The sequence below is a fragment of the Zalophus californianus genome, chromosome 16, assembly GCF_009762305.2.
Source record: "Zalophus californianus isolate mZalCal1 chromosome 16, mZalCal1.pri.v2, whole genome shotgun sequence".
Taxonomy (NCBI): domain Eukaryota; kingdom Metazoa; phylum Chordata; class Mammalia; order Carnivora; family Otariidae; genus Zalophus; species Zalophus californianus.
Window position 1 is genome coordinate 51,717,880 of NC_045610.1, and position 18,658 is coordinate 51,736,537.

At 42.2% G+C, this 18,658-nt stretch overlaps 1 protein-coding gene across 1 annotated transcript in view; it reads left to right on the plus strand.

Annotated features, from left to right (window-relative positions):
• Positions 1-16,252, plus strand: part of MAP2K6 (mitogen-activated protein kinase kinase 6) — a 114,175-nt gene extending 97,923 nt beyond the window's left edge. The window contains 3 exon segments of the mRNA XM_027568396.2: positions 588-727; positions 8,748-8,793; positions 15,431-16,252. Coding sequence (XP_027424197.2) covers positions 588-727; positions 8,748-8,793; positions 15,431-15,508 — 264 coding nt within the window. The 3' untranslated portion in view covers positions 15,509-16,252.
• Positions 16,253-18,658: the final 2,406 nt, after the last annotated feature.

Below are 18,658 nucleotides of genomic sequence, written 5' to 3' on the forward strand. Positions count from 1 at the left end.
TCACTGAGGTCTGGAATTATCCACTGTGGTCCTGGCTCCTTCCCAGGCACAGCAGCTGATTAAATCCTGTGCGTTATTTCCCATCCCTGCCCAGAATGCACGTGATGATCTTGTCATGGCAAAGTGGCCTTACTCAAATCCAAAAAAAGATCAGTCATTTGGTCCTAGGTTTGTTTTTTTTTTTTTTTTTTTTTCATTCCAGTAAGGGACCTGTAGATGGCAGCAGATACACAGCTCTGTAAAAGTCTCAGGGCAAGACTAACTTTTCAGACCAAACATTGAAAACACCCGGTTGCTTTCCATCCCGAAGTTTAATACTGCTGACTTAGAATTTTATGAAGTGTCACAGTGGCTTTTGAGGAGGATCCAGTTATAGATAAGCTTAATTGGCTGCCTCCAGTAAGATAATGTTCAAAACTCCCTAACACTAGGAGCTGGGGAAGAGTAGAGAACATACTGTTAGTTTATGTCTCCCCAAGTTTTACTTGAACTTCACCTCTGTATTTCCCTCGGATTCTCCTGGGACAGAAGAGTCCAGCAGATGCCCTAAAGTGGTTCCGTCCCCTTGTGTTTTTTCTCCCCTCTAGATTGAGTTGGCGATCCTTCGGTTTCCCTACGACTCTTGGGGAACCCCCTTCCAGCAGCTCAAACAGGTGGTCGAGGAACCCTCACCACAACTCCCGGCAGACAAATTCTCCGACGAGTTTGTTGACTTTACCTCACAGTGGTAAGAAAGCCTCCTCTGCCAAGTGCCAGTGTGAAGGAAGAAGAGGAGTTCTCATGAACTTCCTCCGTTGGTCTTGATCCATTACGCGTACATTCATTCCAAAAGCATGTATGGAGTGTGCCCTCGATGCCGGAGATACAAAGATGCCTTTATCCCAGTCCCTGCCCTCAGTGAACTCAGAGTCGAGTAGGGGAGTCTCTTCAATCCGTGATTATGATACCATATGGCAAGTCCAGGGTTGGAGCCATGCACAGGGTATTTGGGGAACTCAGAGGAAAGGCATTAGGATAGAGTTTCTGGAGGAGATAAATTCTATGCTGAAGATCCTATGAGGGATTTTTCCAAGCGACCAGGGAAGTAGGGTAGGGAAAGATATTCCAAGCAGAAAAAAGATCACGCTTCATGTCACAGGAGCGAGAAACTCCTTGATGAGAGCTATAAGCTCTTTTGATGTTGATTGGAGCATCAAGAGAAGAGTGGTTGGACGGTTGGAGGATTAGGGTGGTGGAGTGGAGATAAGACGTTCTGTTTTGTATGTTTTGTAGGCTGCCCCCTACACAACACTTGTTAACTGTGGATACACTTGCCCGTGAGGGTGCAATGGACAGTACTGGGGGTCTGAGGAGTGGAAAAATGGAAGGAGTCATGCTAATAATGTAGACTTTGTTTCTGTGGAAATTGTCAGGGGAATCGAGGAAAGTAGGAGGGCATGCATGGTGACCGCACTGCCTGGTGTATCCTGATACTAAGGACCATCGCAAGTGTTCCTGGAAGACGACACCAAAAGGAAAGCACAAAATGGCGTTCGTCTGTATGGGCACCCTGCAGAAGCAGATAGTGCCCAGCCCCGCTGTGACCCTGGGAGGGGAGGGATCCTGGCCGCTCCCTGCTGACGGAAGAGCTGGGCCTCTGAGGGCCACTTGACAGCACAGCTCCTCAAGGTTATCATTCCTTGGCCTCTGTGCTCGTTCGAAGAAGTGTTCTGAATGCAGCTTTTATTGGGAAGCATGACGAGACAAAGCAACGGTCTGTTGTTTGTGAAACTAAGGCCTCTTGGACTTTTTGTTAGCGCTGGCCCCCATGTCACCCCTGGTATTTTGCCCTGATGATGTATGAGGCTGGCCTACTGTGGCTTGTTTTTGTTTTAGTTTTGGCCAAATGGCTAGAGAGGGGCTGGGGCCGTGGGCTGGAGTACAGTGTGTTGTTGGGCACCTCTGACGGAACAATTCTTCGGGGCTATTGAGGTGTGTCCTCCCCTCTGCTCTCCTTGAGCGAATGTGCTGGATGGGGTAGCACACCGGCCAGGTTGGGATTTGCCTTCTGGATTCAAGAACTTGTTTTTATTGTGTATTTGTTGTTTTTTTTTTTTTTTTTTTCTTCTTCCTTATCCTCAAATGTTTAAAGGTCACATAGGAAAAGGGGTGAGTCATCTTGGATAGTTCAGACCAGTAGTTCTCAAGAGGAGTGGTAAAGGGGAAGGATCTTATCTAGGGAAGTCTTGTCAAACTCTCCTCCCTGTAACCTTTCTCCTGCCTGTTCCCCTTTCCCCAGGATTCTGGCTGGGTACTTTGGAAAACTTGGTAAGAACAAGGCTGAAAAGCTTGAGAAAGCAGAGCTGCCCTATTGAGAATCGCCAGTTTACTCCAATAGTTGTCAACTCTGGCTGTTTGTAAACCTCCGGAGAACTTTCAAATGTACTGTCGCTTGGGCCACACCCTCAGACATTCTGACTTAATGGATCTGGGAAGGGTCCTGAATATCAGTATTTTTCAAATGTTCTCAAATCATGCTACTCTACAGCTGGGGCGAGAACCCCTAGTTTTGCCCAATGGTCTGTGGACCTGATATCAACTGCTTCCTTTTCAAAACCTGTTTTTCTTCTGTAACTTATTTTTTAAAAATCATGCAATTACTTTTTCTCTCCCCAGTGTATTTTTTCCTCTTACTTAGAATTTCCCCTAAAGATTCAGAGCAGTAAAGTTTTTTAGGGATATTTTAAAAATAAAAACCTTGAGAAATAGTGCTTTCTAATTTTAACGTATGCACACGTATGTGGACAATCCGGATACTTTATTATTGCTCTTTGTATGGCGACCGCCCTGTGCCTACGCTCCGCCCCCTAGAACACTGCCAACATCTTCAGAGACCTCAGAGGCCTCTCTGTTCCCCTCTTGTTTTCTGTCAATTTTTGTCCCAGCTACCAAGGTTCATTAATTTAAAAACTTTGAGCCATAGATATTTTCTAGCTTTCCTGAAACCACTAATTCTGTTAATTGCTATTAAACCTGTGTCCTTTTACTCATAATCATGCCAGCCAGTCTGGCTTGCTTATGGGGTTTGCCAAAATATATATTTTATATATATATATATATATATATATATATATATATATTTGTATTTATATATTATATATATTATATATATAACAATAGAAACAAAACTCAAATCATCTAAACTTTGAAGTTTTCCAAGAATAATTATTCAAACTTTCCGTGTTGTAGTTCCTGTAGAATCTGACATTTAAGAGTATCCACTGTGTAAAATATTGAGTCGTTTTTTTGGTAGGAGAACTGGAGAGAAGAAGAGGAGCATTAATTCTGAATTTATCAGCATTCTTAATGATCCTCTCTTGGATTTTTTTTTTTTTAAGAGTACAGGCTCTCCTATTTCAGATGGCAGATCAATAATAGCTTTTTGCCTCCCATAAATTACCAATATATATATTTTTTGATACCCCCTTAGTATGAACTGTGTTTTAAAGTCCACTGAGTTGGAAAAGTTGTCTAATGCTTCAAAAACACAGTGCTGATTTTTTTTTAAAAGGACTCTAGGAATGGCTTAGATCTTAATGGAAGCGATTTCATTTTTCCTGTGTATAGCTTACAGGTACACACCTGCTTCCAGGAGCAAGGTAGTTATTTCACTTGTTTTATTACTGATGGTTTTAAGTTTGATCTGGAGCTGAGTGGATGGAAAGGGTGCAAAAGTTGACTACCTAAGAACACCCTCTTCTATTTCCTTAGGAAGAAAAGGCTCTCTCTCTTTTTTTTTTCCTCTTTAAATTTCTTTATTGTTATGTTAATCACCATACATTACATCGTTAGTTTTGGATGTAGTGCTCCATGATTCATTGTTTGTGCATAACACCCAGTGCTCCACGCAGAACGTGCCCTCTTTAATACCCATCACCAGGCTAACCCATCCCCCCACCCCCCTCCCCTCTAGAACCCTCAGTTTGTTTTTCAGAGTCCATCGTCTCTCATGGTTCGTCTCCCCCCTCCGACTTACCCCCCTTCTGTTCCTCCATTTTCCCATGTATGCAGCAGGATTTGAGATACCCGTTCATGAGAGGACCCTTTTTGGAGTGACCTCCATGTGTTTTTTGAATTTTCATGACATAGTCAGGTTCTGATCCTTCAAGACTTCTCAGAAAGCCCCTATTTTTGTGGTTAAGTGGGGAAAGGGGAATACAGATTTGGAAAGTGAAAGATGAATCTCGAATTTCGAGATAGATACATCGGTGGTTTTCTCTCCTGCCTCTGTCTTTGGGCGGAGTGTCGAACTAAAAGAGAAAGGTTGCGTTATCCACAGCCTTGGTCATCTGTCAGAGGATTTGTGACCTTTCCTGGGATGCATGCTAAGTAAGCGTTTGATGACCGCCTCCCTCGCCGTGCTGCTCCACACTGCACAGCCTTATCCAGGGAGCCCGCTTGGCTTTCAGTCTCCTCTGATCACTGTTTGTGAGTTGACAGTAATCCTGGTCTGCGGGGGGGGAGTAGAAAGCACTAGCAGGCTATCACTCTCATACCCAAAGTTACCTCTAGAGCACGGAGCCCCAGCTGATGTGTTCTTTCGTAGTAGCTTCAGAGAGACAGCATCCTCGGGGTGGGGTGGGAGGATGGGGGTTGGGTAGGAGAGGGAAGTAAGTTGAGACATTTATGCCTTACGGACTTTAAGGAAATACCAATGATATCCTACCAACCCTTCCCTTCTGTACTTATTTTGAAATAGGACTACGGAATGAGATTTCCTCCTCTTTTTTTCGTTTTCTTATCACAGGGGTTTTGAAGTGTTCCTAGAGTAGGTGGTGCTGTCCATAAAGGCCTTGTTTTGGGATTCATAATTGAGAGGTCTCATAGAAAAAAGCCTTACATTCCAGTCCAATAGAGGATGAACAAAGGAGTATCTAAAAAGGAAAAAGGGGATTGTGGCAGGCTTACGCTTCTCTCTAGAACCTCTTCCTATAGGTTCACAGGCTTGGTGACTGAAGGAAGTCTCTGGAAACCCAACTACCGTGTGCCCAAACAGCCTGACTTCTTTTTTGCTTTTCCTTCAGGCCTGTTTGAGAGGAGGCTCAGTGCCCAGCTGACCAGCCTGATGGCATGTAGGAGTGTGTTGGAGCCCCCTCAGACGTTGATACTGACTCAGAGGAACAAACATAATACAGAGACAATCAAATATAGTTCTCGACTTGTTCAGGAAGAAGAGTAAACAGAGGCTCTGGATGTTTATTTAGCTTATGACAAATATATGGGCTTGAGAGGCGCAACGTGTTTTTATTCTGTGGATGCACCACATAGCCCTTCTTGGAAGCCATCAGGGGGAATTCAAATAGGCAGAAATCCTCTGGTCAGCACAAACTTCAAGCTAGCAATTCTCAAGACAGCATGAAGCTGTATTTTAGTGTCAGCTACGGTCAGAAGCGTGTGTTGTGGCATTTGGAAGAGGAATTAGAGCAGTTAGCTAATTGCACGCTTGAAAATGACAAGCCACTTGAAAATTCAAAAGTCTGACTCCAGTCCAAAAAGAAATTGGTGTAGCTTTGAACTCCACGGTTGTTATTTTATCCTGAATTTCAAGCACTTCCTATCAAACATGGAAAATTTGCTTTCCACCCCCCCCAACCTTATCCTGAGTATTTTGCTATTCTTAGCCAATGTTTTGAAGTGTTCTCAATTTAAAAAGATGGAGAGAATGGGCTTTATCAGTTATATTAATTCAATAAACAGCCTTGGATTGCTGTGTAAGTATTTTCCATGAATGCTTTGCAATAGTGCTTGTGGTAAATTTTGAGCCTTCTAATCAGAGGCCGTTAAGTCAAGAAAGCCTATCGGCCGGCAAGCCCTGAGGTTTCAGGAATTCGAAACATTTTCTGATGCATTAACTTGGGGTACTTTCCCCACATTTTCTTTATACAGACAAAACAAACAAACAAACAAACAAACAAAAAAAACAACAACAACTCCAGAGAAATTTTCTTAAACTGTTCCAGAAGTGAAAAGATAAGCTATCCCGACTCAAAATGATCTCTCCTTAAAAAATGGAAGTGCTTACATTCCTCGACCTGATGAGACGAGAGAGTCTTCTTTCATTATCAAGTAAATGGAAGTTCAAAAATCAGCAAACATCACAAAGATCTCTGGTTGGTAAAAGAGGCCAGTGTGCTGATGTTTGAGGAAGAAGCCCCTTTTTCCGTCTTCCCTTTGGTTTGGTCGCTAACCAGTGGAAGCTAGTAATGGAAGGGTGGGTCATGGTCCTCAAGGAGAATGGATGTTAGCAGAGTCGATGCTCAGCCCTGGTCCAAGGAGTTCCTAAGGCGCCCGTCTAAGTAGAGACACCTGAAATCAAGCGCGTCACTATTGAGTGTGGATTTAAGGTGGCGTCTATGTTTTTCATGATTGCTTCTAGCAAGTTAAATTGTTCAGATTATGGAGAAGACTTTCTGGTTTTTGACTGGCTTTGAACAGTAGCTGAAAACTCAGGGCTTTTGTACATTAGCCTGTTTTCTTCACCACGGTTTGTGCGTGAGTCAGCATTACTCCTGGGATCACATTTCTTCTTCTCTGTTTCCTTCTAGGTGAACTAGCTCTTGAACTTAGAAAGAAAACTTCTGCTTCCCAGGGTTCAGGGAGAGAGAGCTGGTAGTGTTGAGAATGTGTGCAAATGACAGACGAATCAGTGGGAGGGGCTTCTAAGTGAATTTCATTTCCGAGCAGGGCATAGAAGGCAGCAATGAGGAGGAATGCCCTCGTCCACGTGGCCCAAGGGGTTTGCAACCTCTTCACTCATGACTTTTGGGACTGGATCATTCTTTGTTGTGGGCAACTGTGCCGTGTGTTATAGGATGTTTAGCAATATCCCGAGCCTCCCCCTAGGAGATGCCACTAGGCGCCCCCAGGTGTATCAACAACCAGAGATACCTCCAGACATTGCCAGATATCCCCCGGAGGGCAAAATCACCTGCAGTTGAGAACCATCAAAAAAGCCTTATAGAATGTCAGGCCATAGATCTGTGCAGAGTCCTAAGTGGGATTTCCAAGATCTCATTCATTTCACCCAAGCACACATTCCCATTATCAATCTGACTTTGACAGTTGATAATTCCTCTTTCTAATTCACTCTTATTTTTATCCTCAGTTGAGACGAAACTTTCTCTCATAGGTTGTCTGGTCACTGAGGTCACTAGGTCCTAGATCTGCCCTCAGTTCCAGGTTGAAAACTTCTCTCCTCACATCTACTGTACCCTGTCTCAGGTTCCCTGGCTTCTACCCACAGCATTGCCTGGAATAAACTGGTAGGCTGCTTTAAGTTGTTTTGGTTCAAAAGCTTTCTCTCTCTCTCTCTCTCTTTTTTTTTTTTTTTCATTTCGTTTTGTTTTATACCACACTTTCTCAAAGCGTCTCAACTACTTCACTCTCTTATGGCTCCATACCTTGACCCCTCTCCTCATTATTATTACACCATGGGGGTGGAGCCGAGCTCATGTCACACATACTAGGTCTCATCTGCTCAAAAGGACCCATTGGCACAAATCCCAGCAACCCTAATGATCAGTCACATTTTGGTTTCTTCAATGCCAGGCTGCGTTCCTTTCCATCATGTGGGATTCGGTGGCCCGGTGGGCAGAGGGGTGTCTAGGTTGCCTTGCAAACCACAGTTTTCAGAACCATCCTTCTCTTCATTCTGTAACCTGGGGTTCCAACTCCTAATAAACCACTTATTTTCTTTTTTTCCATTTTAAGGCCACGGGTGGATACAGGGGTGGGCTGAGGATAGAGGTGAGGGGCTGGTCTCTTCTTAATGCTGTTTTGTTACTGTTGCCTCTGGTATCAAATGCCATTAAAACATTTGTGTATACAGATAGTTGGGTATGCAGAATGGGAGCCACGCGACAGTAGCGCGTGACCACAAAGAATTTCTAAGAAGAATCATTGCAAAGTCACTGGCTGAGTGTACATTCTTTTTCATTAGCCAGGAGGTTGTAAACAAGTAGCATTACTTTAGACATTTTACGGGGGTGTTGCTTCTGTCTCAGGTGGGTTTGGTTAGGAGTCTATAAAAGCAGATCATACATTCAAGGGAATCGGAAGCAAGGAGAACCATGCATCAAAGATAGTGAAAAGATAACATGTAATGTAAGAAACACCTGCCAATTTCTTTGCCAGTGGGGGTGGAAAAAAAATTGTTTTGTTTTTTTTTTTAAAGATTTTATTTATTTGACAGAGACAGTGAGAGAGGGAAGAGGGAACACAAGCAGGGGGAGTGGGAGAGGGAGAAGCAGACTTCCCGCCAAGCAGGGAGCCAGATGTGGGGCTCGATCCCAGGACCCTGGGATCATGACCTGAGCTGAAGGCAGATGCTTAACGACTGAGCCACCCAGGCGCCCTGAAAAATTGTTTTGAAGGAAAGTAGATATGTGTTTTGGAATGTGATGGCTGTAGATCAGAAAAGCTAGTTTGTATGTCATTGGCAAAGTATCAGAAAGAAAGTAAACACACACACGCACACACACACACACACACACACACACACCCCTGTGCTTCCTATGAAGATATACCTAGAGGGATTTAAAACATAATTTTATGTGTAACAGAAGAGAAGAGTCAGGATAGGAGATTCATGTATTCAGTACCTTTTAAAGCTGGTTATGTTTAGTCTTCTGCAGATTCTGAAACCCTAGTCTGGTGAAAATACAGATTGAAATCTCAGATTTTAATGTGATTAATTTTTTTTCTTTAAGCTTGAAGAAGAATTCCAAAGAACGGCCAACATATCCAGAGCTTATGGTACGTATTGTTAGTGGTGTAAACCTGTCCAAACCAACAGCTAGTAAAAAGGTAAAGTGACTAAGACCTAAATTATAATCCAACAACTGTATCAGGAGAGCTGGTTCATTGAGACGTTGGTGACTGGAAGTGAATTCAAGCAAAAAAGAGTGTGTTCTAAATCCTTCACGTATCCTAAGTCCTTCTTTAGTATGACTGGGGCAGGTCACCTTTCTTAGCAACTTTTTCCATTTTGGTAATCTTGTCATCATATGGACTAAATGATGCCAATAAAATTTACATTTTCTTTTTTTTTTAAGATTTTATTTTATTTATTTGACACAGAGAGATATAGCGAGAGAGGGAACACAAGCAGGGGGAGTGGGAGAGGGAGAAGCAGGCTTCCCGCGGAGCAGGGAGCCCAATGTGGGGCTCCATCCCAGGACCCTGGGATCATGACCTGGGCCGAAGGCAGATGCTTAATGACTGAGCCACCCAGGTGCCCCAAAATTTACATTTTCAGGTTCTCAAGATACCAAGAGTCATCAATTACTAATATAAATGAGGGAAAGCATGATTTAAAGGATTTCAGCAATGAGGAAAACACAGATTTTTTAAAAAAATTTTTATTGTTATGCTAATCACCATACATTGCATCATTAGTTTTTGATGTAGTGTTCCATGATTCATTGTTTGTGCATAACACCCAGTGCTCCACGCAGAATGTGCCCTTTAATACCCGTCACCAGGCTAACCCACCCACTACCCTCCTCCCCTCTAGAACCCTCAGTTTGTTTTTCAGAGTCCATCGTCTCTAATGGTTCGTCACCCCCTCCGACTTACTCCTCTTCATTCTTCCCCTCCTGCTATCTTCTTCTTCTTTTTTTTTCTTTACATATATTGCATTATTTGTTTCAGAAGTACAGATCTGTGATTCAACAGTCTTGCACAATTCACAGCGCTCACCATAGCACATACCCTCCCCAATGTCTATCACCCAGCCACCCAATCCCTCCCACCCCCCACCACTCCAGCAACCCTCAGTTTGTTTCCTGAGATTAAGAATTCCTCATATCAGTGAGGTCATATGATACATGTCTTTCTCTGATTGACTTATTTCACTCAGCATAACACCCTCCAGTTCCATCCACGTCGTTGCAAATGGCAAGATCTCATTCCTTTTGATGGCTGCATAATATTCCATTGTGTGTATATACCACATCTTCTTTATCCATTCCTCTGTCGATGGACATCTTGGCTCTTTCCACGGTTTGGCTATAAAACACAGATATTTTTGATAAATATTTAGGATTCTTTGGACAGGCTGCTTTCTGATGGGTGTTTAGGGAGGAAAGACTGTTTTCTCCTTTTGGTTTTCATGTTAGTGGAAAAAAGTTAGACCAAGCCTTATTAGTTTGAATTATATTACCTCTGCATCCACAGCTTACCATTTGTACTATCTATGAAAAAAAAGAGTGAAAATAAGACCTCAGAAGAGTTGTTTTAAAATAGTTTCTCTTAAATTGTTGTAACTATAATTTTAAGCTAATTACAAATGATTCTTCAGTGTAGATGGCAGGGGCAAAACTTGGAAACTTTTATCGAAGTATATGTTGAAACACATATTGGGGGAAATATGATAAAATTGTAACTACTTACTAATTTGCATTAACCATTCCTTAGATTTGTTTCAGTTATCAAGTTTTTAATTTTAGCAGGGGAAGGAAGAGTTTTGTTCAGGAGAGATAAGAGCAAAGATTGACATTTATTCCTGGAGCACAGGTATTCAGCAGGCATTAAATGCTTGCTTCTGTCCCACCCCAAGATAAGTAGTGCTCAGTCTTTAAGACCCACTCAGGGCAGGTCCTAGAAGTATAGGTTTCTGAGATCTTTTAACAAATGGTGTGGTGAGGTGGCTCTGACATGGAAAAAGTATGTGTCATGTACTATCTACAAATAGATAATTGGCCATTTATATATCTTCTTTGGAAAAACGTCTTTTGAGGTCCTTTCCCCATTTTAAAAAATGAGATTTTTTTTTTCTCTTGAGTTGTATGAGTTTTTTAAAAATATATTTTGGATATTAACCCCTTATCAGATATGTGGTTTGCAAATGTTTTCTCCCATTTTGTAGGTTGACATTTCATTTCGTTGATCATCTCTTTAGTTTCTGCTTTTTAGTTTGATGTAATCCCACTTGATTTTTGGCAACAAGTATGTGAAGAGGTGCTCGTCATCACTAGTCATCAGGGAAATGCAAATCAAAACCACAATGAGATACCACCTCACACCTGTTAGAATGGCCATCATTAAAAGACAAGAGATAACAAGTGTTGGTGTGAATGTAGAGAAAAAAGAACCCTTGTGCACTCTTGTTGGGAATGCAAATTGGTACAGACAGTATAGAAAACAGCATGTGGGTTCCTCAAAAAAATTAAAAATAGAATACCATATGATCCAGCCATCCCACTTCTGGGTATATATCTGAAGGAGATGGAATCACTATCTTCAGAGGGTATCCACATTGGCATGTTCATGGCAGTGTTATTTATAATAGCAAAGACATAGAAACAATGTAAGTGTCCATCAGTGCATGAGTGGGTAAAGAAAATATGATACACACACATACACCTACAATGGAATATTATTCAGCCGTAAAAAAGAGAGAAAGCCTGCCTTTGGTGACACCATGGATAGAATGTGTATAGCATGGTACTATAGTTAATAATAATGTATTGCATACTTGGAAGTTGCTAGGAGAGTAGATCTTAAAGCTTCTTATTACAAAAGAAGAATGGTAAGTGTGTGAGGTTAGCTAACCTTATTGTGGTAATTATTTCATAATATAGAAGTGTATGAAATCGTCGTGTACACCTAAACTTACACAATGTTATATGTCAAGTATATTTCAATAAAGCTGGAGAAAAGAAAAGAGAGTGCAGCCTGGAGATTTCAAGTCTGAACCATTCTTCAATTGGGGGACTGTAAAGGAACACTGGGGAGAGTTTTAGGATAGACAAGGTGGTCTCCTTGGGCTCTCAATTGTCCCCTTTGAAAAGGCATCCCCTGGGTTCTCAGCATTCTGTTGGCTGTGTTTGATCAAGACCCACAGTTGAGGGAGAAAAGGCATAATGCTTGAGAAAAATCTCAGCATACCACATGTTTGGGTTGTACATTTCCTCCTGAATGTATGTGTGTGTGTGTGTGTGTGTGTGTGTGTGTGTGTGTGTGTGTGTGTGGTTTTTTTTTTTTATCTCCCTGATTATATTTTTAATAGCCAGTCAGGGAACTTTTTAGTCTCGGCTACCCTCCTTTTTGGGTATGCTTATGCAACCCGCAGAGCATTTTAAAATTGATTTCACATCAAGTGCAATGGACATGGAGTGATTTCTGGGGTGTCTTAGGAAGCCTGTACTCCTACTGTAAACTTGCCTTATTTGTCCCTATTTTCAGATAAAAGAGCATTTTCTATATATTTCTGGCTATTTAATATGCAGAACATTTTTATTTCCTTCCAAGTGACCTCTAATCAGAGGTTTCAGAGGAACATACTTGAGAAAAAAATTGCTGAGTTCTAGCTTATTATACTCGGGTGTATACTATACTGATGTTGCATTCCACTTTCCAGTATGTTCTAATGCTGTGGTCTTTTATGGTCTACATATTAATGTTACAAAGTCATGTGCACCCCCCTCCCCCCACTTCTTTTTAGGACACTAGTCTGTGTGGTACTGGAAATGGACTTGCCTTCTAAGGCTATAACTGCTCTCTGCTTTCCTGTGGAATTGAGGTTTTTAAGTGGAAAATCTGAGTCCAAACTCTTTGACTTTAGCATTGGGAAAACTCAAGCTGAGAGACTATTGTTTAAATTGTAGGAGTTGGTGAAGAAAGGGGGAAAAAAAAATCCTTTTTTCCAGGTGAAGGGTGGTATAATTAAGGCCCCAACACAGACGGGTACCTCTTTATAGAAATCTCAACTGCTCCCCCCACCCCCCAACTTGGATTGAGGGGTATACATGCTTTCACATCATCTCATGTGCTTGTTCTCTCAAACTCCCACTGGGGGACATGACTCAGTAGGATGTGTTCCTCTAGAGTGGGGACCAGCCAACTTTTTCTGTAAAGGGTTAGATAGTAAATATTTTAGGCTTTGTGGGTGGCTATTCAACTCTCTTGTTTTGCTGTGAGAGAGCAGCCATATTCAGTACGTAAACGGACGGTGCGGCTGTGTTCCAAAAACCTTTATTTCACACATAGGCAGTGGGATAGACTTGGCCCCTGGACCATTGATTGTTGACCCCTGTCCCAGATGATAACCACCAGAAATGATAATCAGCTGATGCAAGTGATTGCCCAGTGAGGTGATTATGTTCTTCAAATATCCGGGAAGTTCTAGATCAAATCATAGTGTTAAGCAAGGATGACTGAGCCCCTAGAAAATCATAGTCTTAAGGGGTGACGTGTTGTGTAGAAGATATGGCGACCATTGGTACTTGCGGCTTGCCCACATGTTCCTGGTAGTGTGTGTTCTTGGATCTCCATGTTTTCTCGAGGCACGACTGTTGGTAATGTCCTCCTTTCCTGTACCTGGCTCCTTTTTTGAGAAACCCAGCCTGGGGATGAATCCATGGTACCTCTTTGCTCACCTCCCAGTTGCTGGCCTTGCTATTCTTAGTCCATTGCTTATAGAGGGGACTGGGTTCCCTCCCAACCTTTCACAGCCTCAAAACCCACACAAGAAGGCGAGTCACACTTTCCATTTTGACATGCCTGCCTGCTCTCTCCCCCGCCCCCTGCCTTCTGCCTCTCACAGCATTTACCCAGAGAATAAACTGAAAGATGCCTGCGGATTTTTTTCTGTAAAAACTTTAGGTCAGGTTATTTGATTCATTCACAGACTAAGCCTACATTCACTGAGCTAGCAGCCAGAGCAGAACCAGAGGCAAGATGGGGCTGGCAGGCATCGAAAGTAGTCATTGAGACACTCTGAGGTTTGACATGTCCTGTTTTGATAGTAAAAACTTTTAAGTACACTAAAAGATCACCAAATGTCAAGAGGATGTGGGAAAGCTAATGAGCATGATGGTAAAGCACTTGGTAAGTGTGCTGTGTAAGAGGTTAGTAATCAGAAGTAACGCTGCTGTTTATTTGTACAAGGAGCTCAGGGTGAAGGACCCGGCATCTTCAGTGAATTCGGTGGGCATGAGGCTGTGAGCCAACACCCAACCTGTATCTTCCAGATGGGCCAGAGCAGAAAGCGTCTTTATCATTTTCTTGAATCACGATACTTACCAGTGACCACCTACCTTCATTTTGGGTTTTATTTCTTTGTTCCTTTCCCATTTGCATTGTTTCCTAAAACTTCTACGGGTGGGCATTCAGTTCCCCACAGAGCTGACTCATGTAGCCCTGTGCTGTCAGGTTTAAAACAAATATAATTAGAAAACCTACAGCTAGGCAACAAGAAGGTTATAAACTAACATCCCCAACGGCAGGGGGAAACGGAGTGACTCATCTACATGTCTGCATGCAAAAACGTTCCTATTTAGCTGTTCAACCTAGTCCCTGAAAATAATACCACCAGACAATCAGGGAGGTGGCCGTGACTGGTGGGGGGGGGGGGGCGGTACATGGCACTGGGTTGTATCAGAAGGAATCGTCCTTTTTGGTTTGTTGGTTTGATTCTGTTTCCACTGTGAGCACTGTGGTTCATCAGCTGATGTATCCTTTTAATTAGAGGTGTGAGGTTCCAGGGTGACAGCCGGGAACTTACCGTAACAAAATTGAGCCTTTCGGGAGGGTTGTACTGGTGCAGAGAAAAATGTTTCATTCTTTTCAGAACTGTTTTTTGGAATGTGTGGCTTCTTGGACCCACTATGCCTATTTCCCCAGCAAATTGCTAGCCCTGGCGTTTTTGTAAAGTTTGCTTAATCTGAAAGCTGTGTGAATAGAGACCATTTCTTTTCTTTTCTTTTTCTTTTTTTTTCCTTTTCAATCTTTAATCTCCAAGTTGAGTTTCCCTGCACATACCTAGAGTTTGGCAGTCAACATTATTTTCCAGATGGATCAACTCTTCATCAAGAGAGACATAAGTGTAACTCGTGGCTGTCAATGTGGCTTAGAGAGTGGCTTTGTCAACTGTATCAGTCCAAACTAGCTCTCCAACGTCCGGCGAAACACTACCTTGCTCATTTGCTGTGCTACCCAATTGGATTCTCATTCTACCATCCATTTCCTGAGAAATCGATGTGCACAAATCTATGAAATTTCTCATTATTTTCCTGTATCAGTCTAAAATTACTTTGTAGGGGACAGGGTTATGGGTAAATCAGAGTTTGGGCCATCTTTGCCCAAATCCTTGTATTTCACCACAGGTGGGATTTAGGTATCCTGATTACAGATTTATTTCACAAAGCAGTAGATACTCTGTCATGGAAACAGATATCAACCTGGGAGGGGTACAATACAAGATAAAAGGTATCTTTAGAAGGTCCACATCACTAGATGTGTGCTTGATTTGGGAAGAGGTAGGAAGAGTCCAGCTTAACCCCGATAGGGGTTATTTGAACCTGTTGACCAAATACATCTATGAAGTTGCTAATCTCCTATATTGTCAGTGGCAAATATTAATACCATGTGTTTTTCTTTTCTTTCCCAGCAACATCCATTTTTCACCCTACACGAATCCAAAGCAACAGACGTGGCATCTTTTGTAAAACTGATTCTTGGAGACTAAGTACCATGGACTCAGTCGGTTGGCCCTCCTGTGGATTGGTGGGTTTACAGGGTGAAGAGGTTCACTAAAGCGCCAATAGAAACTCATCTTTGAGATAATTTAATCCTGCCTCTCAGAAGGTTTTTTTTTTCCCTCTCCCCATTTTCTTTCTTTTTTTTTTTTCCCCCTCCAAAGGGGGCCTTGGAATCTCTAGTATAGAATGAACTGTCTAGATGGATGAAATATGACAAAGGCTTAGGACTTAAAAAGGTGATTAAATATTTAATGAGGTGTCATATGAGTCCTTAAGCTTCTCAGACTTCTCTTGTTCTTTACGAAATGAATGCATTGGCCCTGGTCACAAGGTGCTACCGTAGTGATGAAATTGTAAGTAGATCTGTAGTTTGTCCCACTTATTATTTTAATATTTATGTTTCAGCGCTTCTTTGCAAAGATGCTATTTTATGCAAGGAGGGAGATACAAAAGACAAGGTTGGGTTGGCAATATTTATAGGGCTTTTATTTTTTCAGTTCAATCGTGTCTGTGGTCCAGAAGAAATTATTTAATATGCATCTTTAAGAGTATTGTACAGTATCAACAAGGAACCCCTCTTGTAACCTCCCTGTTCCAGCTGTGGTGGCTACTTGCCACGTCCTTGGATTTCTGCTCAACTCCTGGGGCATAACCACAATATTTCAGGGGAAGTGGCGAGCCATCCCGGTCATACCCTTTTCCTAACTTTGGAAAACATAAAATCACTTTGATCTCAGAGTCACGAATTTGGTTCTCTTGGCATTTGTGGTATTAATGGAAGGTGATTCGTGATGCGATTTTATATCACCTAGCTCTCCTTCTGTGTGTGTGTGTGTGTGTGTGTGTGTGTGTGTGTGTGTGTGTATTTGATAAGTCACAAGCTCTGCCAAGTGGCTTCTGTGAACATCTTTATCTAGTAAAGAGGACATGTGTCAATTCTGAGAGGAGATATCATGTTGAACCACATAGAGAATCGGTGCCTTCTTTTGCTTCTGCCCCTCCTTACGATGTATAAGCCACAAGGATTGCCTTTGTGGCAATACTTCACATACCCTTTTGCTTTCTTCTTCTTTTTTGTTTCTTGTTCAATAAAGAAGCCTTACTATTAATGGGAGGGCTGCAATAGAAGACAATGAAAGTTCTTTCATTGGTGAGGAGTTAATGGGGAGGGTTGAATTCGTTCCTTGGAATAGATTGCCAGATTTCCACAGGTTGAGGTGAGGCCACATTTTTCTCCAGCAGCACACAGTAGCTCGTTCGGCTGGAGGAGGCAGGTGCCCTTGTAGGTCCCTGGCAGGTGGACAATGCAATGAAAGCCCTTTCTCAGGGCTAAATATGCCGCTGCGTTCTCTAGATTCCTTGAGGAAAAAGGAGTGAAGTGATACAGGGAAATTGTAGACTGATAATAACAAGGAAACATTGCTTTTGGACATTGGGTTGATATAAGCCTATTCTTGGAGGACAAGGATGGAGAATTCACATTAAAAACAAAGAAGAGAGCTCACTGTTTCTTTCTTTGCCTCAAGTTCACAGATATGGGACTTATTGCTCCCTAAAATCCTCCCTTCTTCCCCTTTTAGGTTTTGAAGTGCTGTTTCTTATTTTTCTGTGTCCGTGTTTTCCCCTTGTACTTGACCTCTGTTTTACTCATAGCCGTTGCTCCGAGTGAGTGTGGTACTTCCATTCACTTCTTTGTATCCAGTTCCAAGACATATCTGTCTGATCAAACATAGTTTCGTCTTCTTGAAAGCTACCTCTGTCCTCATGTTTTTCCAGCCAGAAAAGGTGTGTTATCCTACTAATTATGGCCATTCACTTTCCCACCCACCTTTCTAAATCTGGCAGTTTCTCTCTTTGAGATCAAGAGAAAGAAAACACACACACACACACACACACACACACACACACACACACACACACAAATTGTATTCCTTCCTTCCTTCATCCATCTTATGAAAAAAAGCAAGTAGTAGAAAAGAATTAGAGGTCATTCCATGACAGTTTTTGGTGAAATACATAAAGGAAAACATCTTTTTGCTCGGAGTCAGAGACTCTTACCTGCTGTTCAGTGTGGTTTCTGCTTAGAAATAGTCTTAACCAGGTGTGTTCGTTCGCCTGTGTATGCCTCTCCAGTGTGTGGGGCCCAGGGCCTCAGCTTGCAAAACAATCATACGGAGGTAGAGGAGGAGTTTGTCAGTGGTTCTCAGTCTCATGCACACTGGAATCACTGGGAGCTGGTGAACACTTCCAATGCCAAGGTCCAGGGTGGGGCCTGAGAATTGGCCTTTCTCACACGCCGTTTGTGATTCTGATGCACAACATGGTTGAGGACACTGGTCTAGTACCTTTGAAAGAGAGAATTGACCTACAGTTTCCCAGAGATGGCATGTTCCCGGAATGCTGATTTGAAACTTGGGATACATTTTCCCCATAGAAATGATGTGCTCCATGGTGATTAGATGTCTTCTGTGCTAAAGTAGAATGACTTGATAGTCTTATGAGTCTAAATTCTAGAATGTGGGTTTTTTTTTTTTTTTGAGAACTGTTATAAGTTCTAAACTAATTTTAAAATAAAAATGGAGATGCACAAACCATATTTAAGTTGTTGGAAGTTGGAAGTTGGAAGTCTCCTGTACGTACATGCAGGTTACTTGATCCTCTATCTTAACTTCGCTCGTTGTATATCATGGTTATTATTGTTTTTGCTCGCCTCTGGTTGGTTAGCTTTTTAATGGTGGTCCCACCTTCCTTTGCTGTTGATCACTTCTGCCATGTCAGATGTCCTAGTTGGGGACATGAGATACTCATTAGCCTCAGCATTCGAGGAAGCCAGCACTGAGACTAAAGGGGTTCCTGGTTTCTCTAAGAGCACTTGATTTAGTGTCTTTGGAAAGTGATGACAAAGGAGACGGAGAGGAGCTAATGTTTTCATAGTTTTTAACACTAAAAATGCCTCTGTTGGCCAACAGCCTTCATCAGCTCTGCTGAGAGAAACTACTCTGTTTCTTCCAAAGTTGTCTAATGAAACGCTTTATCTTCAGCCTTGAATATGAAGTACATGCTTAGTCCCTGACTTTCCACCCCAATGCTTTTTTGGCCATGTGACTGCCTCCGACCTTGAAGGGAAGATTCATATA